The sequence below is a fragment of the Gymnoscopelus braueri genome (assembly GCF_963280865.1).
Source record: "Gymnoscopelus braueri genome assembly, chromosome: 3".
NCBI lineage: Eukaryota > Metazoa > Chordata > Actinopteri > Myctophiformes > Myctophidae > Gymnoscopelus > Gymnoscopelus braueri.
In genome coordinates, this window is record NC_137612.1 from 57,652,249 (window position 1) to 57,665,907 (window position 13,659).

At 40.4% G+C, this 13,659-nt stretch overlaps 1 protein-coding gene across 2 annotated transcripts in view; it reads left to right on the forward strand.

Moving 5' to 3' along the window:
* Positions 1–13,659, forward strand: part of LOC308082872 (fibulin-2-like) — a 110,600-nt gene that overhangs the window by 45,069 nt on the left and 51,872 nt on the right. For both annotated transcript variants that reach the window (XM_080424937.1, XM_080424936.1), the window contains exons 8-10: positions 42–177; positions 8,917–9,106; positions 9,236–9,424. In XM_080424937.1, the coding sequence (XP_080281063.1) occupies positions 42–177; positions 8,917–9,106; positions 9,236–9,424 (515 nt within the window). The remainder of the gene's footprint in view (positions 1–41; positions 178–8,916; positions 9,107–9,235; positions 9,425–13,659) is intronic.

Below are 13,659 nucleotides of genomic sequence, written 5' to 3' on the forward strand. Positions count from 1 at the left end.
TCTTGCCATGTCTACGTGTGTGCGTGTGTGTGTGTGTGCAGTGTGGTACAGAAGCAGTGTTGCAGCAGATCATTGCAGGACAGCAGGTGTGTGTTGGGGATGAGCGCTGCACGGGGGGGTGACGTGTGTGATGACATCACCGCTGCTGGGGGGCAATGCGCTGATGACACCTACGAGGCAAGTCACACACACACACACACACACACACACACACACACACACACACACACACACACACACACACACACACACACACACACACACACACACACACACACACACACACACACACACACACACACACACACACACACGCATGCACGCACACATACGTATTCCCTTACAGGTCTTACCAATGATACTAATGAAGGCTCTGTTCCATTTAGTGTAGCAGTGGTTCTCAAACCTTTTCATTTGAAGGACCCCCATAACTCTGAGTGTACAAATGGAACCAAATGGACATAGGCTACTCTACCATACAGATTATATAAGTTATATTGTATTAACATACTCTACCATACAGATTATATAAGTTATATTGTATTAACATACTCTACCATACAGATTATATAAGTTATATTGTATTAACATACTCTACCATACAGATTGTATAAGTTATATTGTATTAACATTCTCTACCATACAGATTGCATAAGTTATATTGTATTAACATTCTCTACCATACAGATTGTATAGGTTATATTGTATTAACATACTCTACCATACAGATTATATAAGTTATATTGTATTAACATTCTCTACCATACAGATTGTATAGGTTATATTGTATTAACATACTCTACCATACAGATTATATATGAATGAATGAATGAATGAATGAATGAAATTTTTATTTTCGTGTCATGCCACCATTTTGGCCCATCCCATATGGGATTATATGACACATTACACAAAAAGAAAACAAGACATTAACAGTCCATTAACAGTCCTTCCTGTTCATATTACGTCCTTCCTTATAACATACTACTTAAATAAAACATGCGTATAGTACTTATATGAACAAAATAAGAACAAAAAAAAGACAATGCCATTTTACATATAAATGGCCCTCCTCCTCATTGACCAGGCCTTGTCAAGAAATGAAGCAAATGAAAAAATATCATGTTGAAAGAGACATTTCAGTTTCTCTGAATCCTCCAACCACACAAGTTCATATTTAGGATCTACCTTATTAAAAAGTCTCTGCCTGATAGAGTTGTAGAATGGACAATACAAAACAAAATGCATTTCATTTTCAATTTCATTAAGATCACACAAACCACATAATCTATCCTCCTCAACCGTGCCTACATATCTACCCGTCTCAATATGAAGACCAAGTATGCCAGCCCTGATTTGAGCACATAGGCTTCGTTTCTTTTTTGACAAATGATACAATACATAATTTTCTGGACAATAGACATGCTTTATCTCACAATAAGTACGGAGCTTTGGTTTACACCATATATCCAGAGCCCATCTGTCCTTTATTTGTTGAAAAATAGTTTCTTTTATTACCATAGTCTCTACTTTTTCTTTATTATAAAAATGGTCTTCATACCCTGCTCTCAAAAGAATGTCATACATGTCCGTAGCCCATGCGCCCTTGATCAAAATGTCCCACTCGAAGACCTTTCTTACAATTCTATTGGTGTTCAGCCCCAGTATTCTATTCCACAAACGTACCATGTGCTCACTCCACCGTACCTCATTGGGTTCCCACCCCATATCTCCCATGATAGCCAGGGTTGGCGTAAATTTGTGTACTCCCAAGAAGTACCGCATTGCTCTATTGTGGACAGCTTCACTTTTAGGATATTGTTTAAATCCCCACACTCCTGCTACGTAATCCAACACTGGACACACACAAGCCTGGTATAGTTTGGAGTAGGTAGAGAAACCCATATCCCTCAGGATCTTTGTTTTAGCTATGACTCCTCCTAGTGCTCTATTTGCTGATTCTGTCAATAAAGTGGTTCCTTTTATAAAATGCATATGCTCATCCAAATAAAAGCCCAGATATTTATAGAACTTTGTATAATTCAACTTTGATCCCCCAAATTGGAATTGGAAGTCACTTGTGCGCATGGCAGGGTTTTTAAAATGCATGATTTCAGTTTTCTTTTCATTTATCAAAAGTCTCCATTTTTTACACCAGTTACTTGCACATGTTAGCATTCTTTGTAAGTCAACTTCTGTCTCTGCTATTAAGATAATGTCGTCAGCATACATTAAAATGCTGACATATTCACTTCCATATCTGACTCCACAATTTAGTGGTTTGATTTGATTAGCTAAATCATTAATAAATACAGCGAACAAGGTAGGGGACAAAGCGTCCCCCTGTTTCACTCCTGATGGTGTGGGAAACCAGTTGGTACAAGCATCATTTACCTTTACACATGCTTGTGGTGCACTATAAAGTGAGCTAATTGCCTGATTGCCTGACTTTCCATCTACACCAGTCTTAATCAATCTATAGGCAAGAAGGTCTCTATTGACAAAATCAAAGGCTTTTTGGAAGTCAATAAAACATGCGTATGTTGATTTGTTTACCTTCAGTCTATTTCTTACTATGGCACATACTGTATAAATGTGGTCAATACAAGCCCTGGCTTTACGAAAGCCATTCTGCTCCTCTACCAGAAGCTGTTCTTTCTCTAGAAATTCCATCAATCTCTCATTAAGTAAAGATGAATACAATTTATAAACTGTGCTCATCAAACTAATTCCCCTATAATTAAGGGGAACTCTAGGATCATTTTTCTGTGATTTTGGTATGGGGCTTATGATGGACTTAGACCATATTGATGGTATTCTACTGTGTTCAAAACAATTGTAAAACAAATTAAACAAAATTTGGGCAAGCTTAGGTGATTTTAGAATTTCATTTGGTAGGTCTTCTATACCTGTAGCTTTTCCTATTTTAGCTTTATCAATAACCTTTAGCACTTCCCCCATAGAAATCTCCCTATTAAGGTCCCCATTACTTTGAAATGTTACTTCTTGCATTTCTTTTTCCCAGTTGTTTTTTAATCGACACATTTCCTGAAAGAAATCATCATCAAAGCCTATTGCATCATTTTCAAATAGAGTGGCAAAATCTTTTTCCCATTTAGACAACACTTGTGAAGTTTCTCTTATCAGATTTCCCCCTTCTCCCCATACTTCCATTGGAATTAGTTTTTTACGTCTTGGTCCTAACTTATTAATTTCACTCCAGAAGTGCTGAGGGCTTGATGATTGGATTTCTTCCAGATACAATAGCTGACCTCTTTGGTATCTCCGTTTAAAGAAACGGTATCTCTTATCAAATGCATGCTGACATTGTCTGAAATTATCTAACAGTTTCTGCCTGTCCCCTATAGCTCCTTTACATCTTAAAAACAATCGTTCTGAACTATGCATAGAGTACCACAGATCCTGCAACTCTTTATTCCAGTATGGTTTGCTTTGCTTAATTCTCTTTGTTCTAGTAGTATATGGCTTGTCCTGGGAGTATTTTGCCATTTCATCATGGACTAATTTACATAGATCACCATACCAACTATCTAACATCTCCTGTGTAGTAAAACAAGCCTGCTGTCTATCCACCAGGTCTATCAATGCTTTGCATCTCATATTAGAACACAAAAAATCATTTGGTAGTTTTCTGCTTACACTTCTTTTATAGGGTTTAAATTGTTGGTCACTTTCCCTCGCTAAATCTACATCTATCTTAGTTCCATAACCTACTGTAAAATCCATTACTAACAGGGAATGGTCAGGCACTTTACTACGTTCTCCAATGAGATGCATGCAACCAGTTAATTCTACCATTTGATTAGAAGTTATCACTTTGAACAATGTACATGTTTTCAAACACTCATAAGGAGTTGCTATATAATCTACAACTGCTTTTCCTTTTATAGATACTGAGGTGTAGTTGTCATTTAGTGGACATATTCTGCCATTTACAATACACATTTTGGAGTCTTTAAGAAATTCTATCAATGATTCTCCATGTTTATTTACCCCCTCATCTAGAACAACTCTCATTGGCACATCATCAATTTCCCTCACATAGTCCTCTAGGTTACCAGTTCTACCATTTACATCACCACAAACATAAATGGCATCCACATCGGAATATAAATACATGTGACTCAGTAAATGACCAAAAAAACCGGATGCATCTCTTCCCCATGGGGATGTCTCAGGGGGAAGGTAGCATGAAAAAACAACAAAACAATATTGTGAACTCAAGCTAATAAAATGTAAACCAAGAATTCCATCCACCTCTTTACTGATCACTTTAATTTTATATGAACTTAATAAGTCACATTTAACACAAATACCAACCCCCCCTGAACCCTTTGGTGCCTTAACATGCTTTTCTCTATTATTCCCATACCAGACATACCCATCCAAGTCAATAGAAGCCTCTCCCGTTAAATGAGTTTCATTTAATGAGATTATGTCTGGTCGTAGGTGATTTAAAATCACAGTTCTTAACTCACGGTTCTTGTCTGTCCATCCGTTTACATTCCAGTGGATTAAAGAGAGATTTTTGGCATCAATCTGTGTGGTTGTAGACGCGGCTCACTTCTCTCCTTTTTTCTCTGACGTCACGACCCTGCCAACTCCGGAGCGGTCAGGTTCACGTCCACGTCCAGTGTCCCGTCTCATTACTCGGCCATTCCCGGTGATGAAGAAGTCCTTTCCCGATGGCATCTCTTCAAGGATAGTTCTGAAGTTGAGATCGATCAGACGTTCAGTGTGTGATTTGGCTGATCTAATATAGACCTTGCCAAACGTCGTATTGTCCTTAAGCTCCCTTTTTTGTCTCAGCACTGCCACTTTATCTCCAGTTGTGTTCAGTTCCATCTTAATCAGCCCCGGGCCCCGTCCTCTCGGTACCAGCCGTTCCACGGCAACAATCACCGGTACTGGGTCGCACCGCAGCCCCTCAGCCAGCAGCGCGTTCATTCTCTGCATAAGATCCTCACCATCTTCAAACAGCAGGCCCGAGATAACGATGGAAACATCGGGGTCGAATTCTGCACGTTTAACTTTTTTGTTAAAGTTGGCTTCCACCTGGTCGATTCTCGCAATTACGTGCCCGATTTCCATATCCACATTGGCTTGAATCTCGCTTTGTTTTTTTTGCAGTTCTGCTCTCATGTCGTCTTGGTTCTGCTTTACCAGTGTAACCATCGAGTCACGCAGACTGTTGATTTTACCATCAAGTTGTTTCTCCAGAGAGGAACCCATTTGTTCAATTTTGTCTTTAAATGTCTTCTCCAGCGAGCAGCGTGTCTCGTCCATTTTCTCATTTAGTTTCTTCAGCTCTTCCATGACCATATCGTTTAGAGCCGTGTCTTTTTTAGCACTTCTGAGCGATATCTTATCACCTCCGTCACTCATATTTAATACTCTTCAATTTGATAACACTTATATGTCATTTCGATTTGTTTGTCTCCGTTTATCTTAGTTTGTTCTCTGAATTTGTTTGGAGCACACGCAAACGCGCGTCTCCGTCTCCAACAGGAAGTCTGTGTTTTTCTGCCTATAAGTTATATTGTATTAACATACTCTACCATACAGATTATATAAGTTATATTGTATTAACATACTCTACCATACAGATTGTATAAGTTATATTGTATTAACATTCTCTACCATACAGATTGTATAGGTTATATTGTATTAACATACTCTACCATACAGATTGCATAAGTTATATTGTATTAACATTCTCTACCATACAGATTGCATAAGTTATATTGTATTAACATTCTCTACCATACAGATTGTATAAGTTATATTGTATTAACATTATCTACCATACATATTGTAGAAGTTATATTGTATTAACATACTCTACCATATGGATTGGCATACAGATTGGACAACATTACATTTTATTAATTAAAAAATAATGTTACATAGGCAGTGGTGGAAAAAGTACTGAAATGTTTTACGTAAGTAAAAGTATCAATACTGCAATATAGAAGTACTCTGTTACAAATAAAAGTCCCGAATTCAAAATTTACTTGAGTAAAAGTACAAAAGTATTGGTATCAAAATGTACTTAAAGTACCAAAAGTAAAAGTACTAAAATGTTTGAAAATGGCAGATCTACAAGCTGACAACGCGTCGCGATTGTGAGCTTGAAGATCGGCTATTTTCAAATAGCTTAGGTATAAAATAGAGCTAAAGTGTTTAATGTATGTTTTATAATGTAATCATTTATATCTGCAAAGTAACTAGTAACTAAAGTTTTCAAATAATTGTAGTGGAGTAAAAGTACAATATTTTCCTCTGAGATGTAGTGGAGTATAAAGTATAGACAATTGGAAATACTCCAGTAAAGTAAAAGTATCCCAAAATTGTACTTAAGTACAGTACTTGAGTAAATTGATTAAACTGATTTTGATGGGGACCCCCTGGAACCCCCCTCAAAGACCCCTGGGTGTCCCCCAGACCCCACTTTGAGAACCACAGACAGCACTGTGGGTTCAAGTGGTTAAAAGAGTGCAGAAGGAAAAAGATTATTTTGTTCTGCTCGTCCTCCTCCAGACCTGTGAACACTTCCAGGTGGGAGCAGCATTCCTGATGCTCTCTGCCAGTGTTGCCATGTCTGCTTATTACAAGCCACTTTGGGCTTGATTTCTTTCTGTAAAGTCGCTTGTAAATATTGGTAGTTTGTGGGTTGTGTTTTTTTTGCGTTTTTTTTTGCGATTAACTCTAAAGTGTAGTTGCTTATTTGGGGCTTGCTTCCTAGAGCAGTCTAAACCAGTGGTTCTCAGACATTTTCATGTCAAGGAGCCCCCCAAATTAGCATTGAAAATTGTAGATCTACAAGCTCTGTCGACCGGCTGTTTTCAAATAGTTTATTTTTATATTCACCTGTTTCCTAGGCTGTGTGTTTTCCACTTCCTGTCGATTTCATTGGATATCATTGGTCATCTGACCAGTTTCATTGGATTTCATTGAATCAAATTGACAGGAAGTGGAAAACACACAGCCTAGGAAACAGGTGAATAGAGTTCAATAAGTGGGAAAACCGGTCGTTTCTTTTGTTTTCGTAGACCTGGTTGCTTGTTTCTCTCGCAGATTCTGGCAACACTGCTCTGTGTCCCAGAGGTAGGAAGGTCTGGTGGTTTGGCTGCTCAGCCGAGCGGGTCCAGCATGTCTGCTCATTGTTTGAGGGGATGAGCCATAATAAACCAGCTCTGCATGTCATTTTGGCTCCACGCGCCTAGCCAGTGGTACTTACTTAAGTAAAAGTATCAATACCGCAATGTAGAAATACTCTGTTACCAGTAAAAAGTCTGGTATTCAAAATGCATAAAAGTACAAAAGTATTGTCATAAAACCATGACTTAAAGTAACAAAAGTAAAAGTGCACATCATTCAATCCATTTCACAAGTTTTCAAAATGTATAAAAATCCTTTGAAAATAACAGATCTACAAGATCACAATGCATCACAAAGTAAGCCAAAAGTATATAATATAGGGCTGAAGTGGTTAATGTATGTTTTGTAATAATAATCAAAAGTACAATATTTGCCTCTGAGATGTAGTGGAGTAGAAGTGAAAGTAATGGCTATTGGAAATACTCCAGTAAAGTAAAAATCACACCCAGTGTGAAGTGGGCGGTGTGATCACAGTGGTGGAAGTTCACTTAAAGAAAAGTAATATTGTGGACCAACCATTGTACACCCATTGTGCATAATCCTATTTATAGGTTATTAATGTCATCATGTTACTCGCTAGCCAATCACAGTGCTGAATAGAGTCACCCAATAGAGTCAGCCAATCACAGTACACGAAAGTGGGCCAAGTGGGCCAATCACAGTGCAGGAAACTAATACTAATGAGGTGTCCCAACCCCACTTATAGGGGCGGCTACACCGCCCAAAAATTACATCAAAATCTGTACTTAAGTACAGTACTTGAGTAAATTGTACTTAGTTACTGGTGCTGAAGCATCCTTGGGGCGGCCATGGCTGAGTGGTTAGAGAGAGAGGCCGCCTGGGTAGAAGTTCTCTTGCAGGTTCGATTCCCAGCTCTGGCAATGTGTCGAGGTGTCCCTGAGCAAGACACTCAACCCCTAAACTTTTTTTTCCCCTTACATTTTTATCCCATGATTCTGTAACCCATCTTTTCACCCAGTGCCAATTGCCTATGTCATCCTGGGCGCTACACTCCCTCTGCCAGTATAGGGAGAGCCCAGAACTGAGCTCATGCTTCCTTCAATGCATGAGGAGTGAGCAGGCCGCTTCTTATCACCTGACAGGGGGGAGTTTCCCCGGTAGGACGTAGCGCGTGGAAGGAACACGTTATTCCAACCAGTTCCTTTCCCTTCCATCAGGCACCCCGGCTGACCAGGGGGAGGCAGTATAGAGACCAGGATTACTGCATGTTTTTTGTGAGGGTACCTACCCTAGGGGGACACCCTAGGGGACACCCCGCCCCCCCTTCCTGAAATCTCATTTGCATTTGATTTCAGGAATTGGTCTGGCCTGCAGACCTATATGGGCAATTTGGCTGTGGCTACCAATGACATCATCAATGGGGAAGCCTTTGTTCTCACATAAAAACAAAAGAAACAAGACCAGGAGACCTGGTTCTGCCAGACCCAAAATGAAGTCCTAGTATGTAACACACCTACAAACCACTTTATAACTGAAGTTCATGATGTCATGAATAGTTCGTGACGAAAGGGGACGTCACAAACTTTTTTTTGGCTGGGGCCGGAGGACAAATGGCCCCTGCCCATGTATGGACGAAACAGGTACAAAGCCTCATGTAAGCCTGACCCCTTGGGTCTGGCAAAAAGTTAACACTCTTGTTTGAAATAACCCTGCCTACCGATGATGTCACCGCAGGTTTCTGAACTGTCCACATCATGTGTGTTGCCTCCACAGACGTGTTGCAGTTGTTGCGCTCTGGGTTTGCAGTTGCACCGCGAGGGGCGGGGCTGCCACGCCCACCAGTACCTGGGTTACCCGTGTGGACACGCCCTCCTCACCTGCTGTGAGGACGGACATGATGGGCGGAGCCATGGACATGATGGGCGGAGCCATGGATATGATGGGCGGAGCGATGGGCACCAAGGTTATTATAGTTTTGCCTTTTTCTTTTTCTTTTTTCATCACGGATGCATTACAGTGGATTTGAACCCACAACCTCTGCGGTGGTGGGCAGGCATTATTTTTCATCAATTAATTTTCATTATTTTGTTAGTTTTAGTTAAATCTAATAACCCTAATGGACACAATGGGCGGAGCCACGGTGAAAATGGGCGGAGCCATTTAGATGATGGGCGGAGCCACATAGATGATGGGCGGAGCCATGGAGATGATGGGCGGGGCCAGCAGCAGCAGCTACTGAGGAAGAAGGAGATGCCGACGCCCACCACCCTGCCCAGGAAAGGTGAGTTCTCATCATCACACATACTGTAGTGTAAAAAAAAATATGGACAAAGGGAGCCCCATTGGTTTCTACAGGCTGTTTTGAAGCCACTTTTCAGCAAATTCAAATCCGCCATTTTTGAACTTCCGGTCCCGAAAAGAAACCGGAAACGACTGCTACCGCAGCGAGGGCGGGTCTTCACTTGGTAGAACCAGTAGAAGCCCTATAATTTACTAAACGCATATCATGGTAAATGAAAGAAGTCTTTAAATTAGCGGCTGAAAAATATTTGTGACAATTTTTATTAAGGTAGAAAAGTCAACTGTAAAGTCTGGCCCAAAACCCATTAGCTCGAATAGAGAGTTATTGCTTCTGCAGCCAGCAGGGGAGAAATAGGTGAAAGTGGGGTCCGGGGACCACCAGGGGTCCTTGAGGGGGTTCCAGGGAGGTCCGTTTAACCTCTTTATCGGCTATTTGAAGACAGCAGTTCTACAAGCTCAACGCAATGTGACACATTGAGCTGGGAACCCGGGACCCTCTGCTTCCCAGACAGACAGGGCTCTCTACCCGTTCAGCTCTGGCCGCCCCTTAGCGTGATTGATCTTCCTGATAGGCCCATCGGGCGCCGCCCATCGGTCAGGTGTCACGCTGTGGCGGCCAGTAATGAGGAGAGATGTGCAGGAGACGTGATGGATCAGGAGCAGATGGCGAGCCGACGTGCTGCCGCCATCTGAACTCATAACAGGACACAGGATAAACGAGTGGAATTGGAAGTGATGACAGAAAAAAAACTGAAACTGGAACAGTATAAAATTGAAGCTGATAAATGGGTACTCTCTCTTGATTGGATGAAATGTGCGACCTACCAGAACATTTATTTTCTTGTTTGTTAAAGACAGGGAGTCCCCTGTTACTGAAGAAACACTGTATAGCAATGATTACTATCACAATATAGAGCTATTTAACTTTTTAACAAAACAGTTTTTGTTTTAACCAAAAACTATCACTTACCAAAGAAAAACTAAAAATCATTGAAGCTAAAAGCCATGGCGCCCCCTGCAGGCTGTGTGCAGGCTGCCATCAGTTTATTAAAGTGTTATTTGTGCCATAGAAGTGTTGGCCAGGTGGTCACCCTGTTACGTGTGCACTGTAAGGCATGCACCTTGTGTGTGTGTGTGTGTGTGTGTGTGTGTGTGTGTGTGTGTGTGTGTGTGTGTGTGTGTGTGTGTGTGTGCGCGCGCGCGCGTGCGCGTTACATGTGCACTGCAGGCATGCACCTTGTGTCTAGCATCCACCTAGCTTTTGGCCCCCAGGTGACATGCACATGGTCAGGTGACATGCACGTGGTCAGGTGACGTGCACGTGGTCAGGTGACGTGCACGTGGTCAGGGCAGTACTGTCCATGAAAACACATTTCATAAACGTTGATGTCGGGCAGAAACATCTCCATATTCAGTTTTTTTGTTAATTAACGCCCTACTTGATCATACTAAAGCGTCACACAGAAGCATCAAAACGCGACACAAAGCGACGCGTTTCGAGCTTGTAGATCTGCTTACTTTTGCTGTTTTTCCATTAGAATCCTGAAAAGTAACAGTTTTCATTTTTTCATTTCAACTTTTTTTTCCCGGATTCGACCCGACAGAGACGAAACGTTTAATGGGCCTAAGCTGGTCGTAAACGTCCGATTTTAGTGTAAAGTGTTGTGTATATTTCACAAGTCAAGTCTCGGGTGCGATTCATGAAAGATGCAGAGCCTTGATTTGTGCGGATCACAGGTGTACCTCATGATGAATCACAGGATCACAGGTGTACCTCATGATGAATCAGAGGATCACAGGTGTACCTCATGATGAATCAGAGGATCACAGGTGTACCTCATCCGTCGTAACGGGGAAAGTGCTATCATCATTATAAGCCCTCTGTCTGCACCACACACACACCATGAGCTGTCACATTCTCTCAGAAACCACTGACTGCAGTCAGCGCTGCCCAATGTCCAACCATACATTACATGAAGGCCAAACACAGCATACAGGGCATATAAATGAACGCTATTAAAGCGCTGCACATTGTATATTTGACTTACCAATATGATTAGTGCTTTCTTTTACGGCGAAGTCCTTTTAAGCTCGGAAACATCCAATTGATGCAAGGGGTGATTCAATGGACAAGTTAGATGGTTCAGTCTGTTGTTATGAATCGATGCACTCCCCAGTCTATTTATGATCATTTCCAGTTTGCAAAATTATCTTTCCCCACTGATACAGGGAAGAGATACATTCTGAAAGCAATGTCAACATTGGAAAAGGCATGAGCTGTCGTTCTTTCAGTGGTTCTTTTTCAGCCTACTACATATGATGAGGAAACTTGTGTGACATATTTGCTCTGTCTAGACACAAGACAGTCTGTAAAGAAAGTCTTGGTAGCCTACTTGCAGTAGCATCCGTTTGTCTCGATTGAAATATTGAAGACGTTTTCAGTAGTTTTGCTATATTTCGTTTTTTTCTCTGCTGTTCTAGCTGCTTTGGGCACGGCTGAGATATTTCCGCATAGGTAGCCTACTCATTTTGAATCATCCGCTGCCAACGTGCTGCCGCTGCTGCGTGCTACGTGGGGAAAAAAACGCCATATATATATATGTTTTAAAAGCAAGCGAATGTGACGGCCCAATGCTATTTTTTCCAGCCCAATTTACTTAAAACATTTGCCAATTTGGCAACAATGTCTCTCTTGTTAACTGTGTCTGGAACGTAAAACAGAAGTGGGAGATACCATGTCAAGTCACCATACAGGGTTATTAAACGCGGGGGGAGTATAACAATATGAAAAACAGAAAACGAAGCATTTTTTTAAATACAAAATTCAATAAATTAAAGTTGTATGACCCCCCCCCCCCCCCCCTCTTCTGGGCCATACCAACCTCCGGTAAATAACGACCAGTCCCTTAACACTTATTTTAACAAAAGAATATCACTTATACATACTTAAATCAGAATTGTGGCCACAACACGCTGAAAGACAATATTATGCAATAGATCGTTTGACTTTTTTTTTATTTTTTTTATGTGATGCAAAATGTTGGTATCTGGTTCGAATAAGGCAATTGTAAAAACAATATAACAAATAAAAGCAAATAATTCAGAATAGCAGTTAAATAAAAAAATGCATATTCGAAAAGGAGTGAGAAGAAGCATAACTGATATATTGCTCCCACCCCTTCTCCATCAATAATTAATATCACAACAAGCTTCCGTGCTGGTCCATTTCTACCTATAATAAATACAATAAATACTTTGAATATATATATTTTTCAAAGCTAATTTATTTTACTCAAATCTTTGCTTCTGGGGATTCTACAAATGCCCTCTAAATCCTAAAAGTTAAAAAAAAAGAAAAAATGTTGCTATATATCAGTGGTTCTCAAAAAAAATTCATGTCAAGGACCCCCAAAATTATATGTATCATCTCAAAATATTTCGTTCCAGGGACCCCCAACAGAAGCAAAGATTTGAGTTAAAAATGTATATATATATATATATATATATATATATATATATATATATATATATATATATATATTAAAAGATTTGCACAAAATGTTCACGATTTCTTTTTAAATAGCCGAAGAAATCCTAAAATGACACACAGATGCATTCCCGGTTTCAACCGGTTTCAACAAGCTAAACAGTATAAAGATGGAGGCCCCCGCGGGGAGTGATTATGTCATAACACGGAGAGCTTGGACCAACAGCCAATTAGTCCCGTTAAGTACAGAGAAGTGGAACAAGAGAAACACTATGTCTGTCTTTAGTCTGGACCCCCGCAGGGGGGGGGGTTAGCTCAATATTTCTCACAGTCATTATTAGACCTGGACTTTAAACTTCACAGGAGCGGGGCGAGGGGATTAAAGCGTTTCCCCTTTTAATTAAAGGCCCGTTGAGTCATCGTGAGGACTGAAAAAAACACGACCACTCTACGTATACTCACCATGGAAATAATTACGTACACTATGCACCTCTGTCATGTTTTCAGCCATAAAACTGCACTGCTACAGCTGATGCCTTCAGAGAGAGAGAGAGAGGGAGAGTTTTTACTTTACTGGAGTATTTCCCATTTTCAATACTTTTACTTATACTCTACTACTTCTAAGAGGCAAATATTGTACTTTTACTCCACTACAATTATTTGACAGCTTTAGTTACTCTGCAAATTTAGATTATTATCACAAAACATACATTAACCACTTCAGCTCT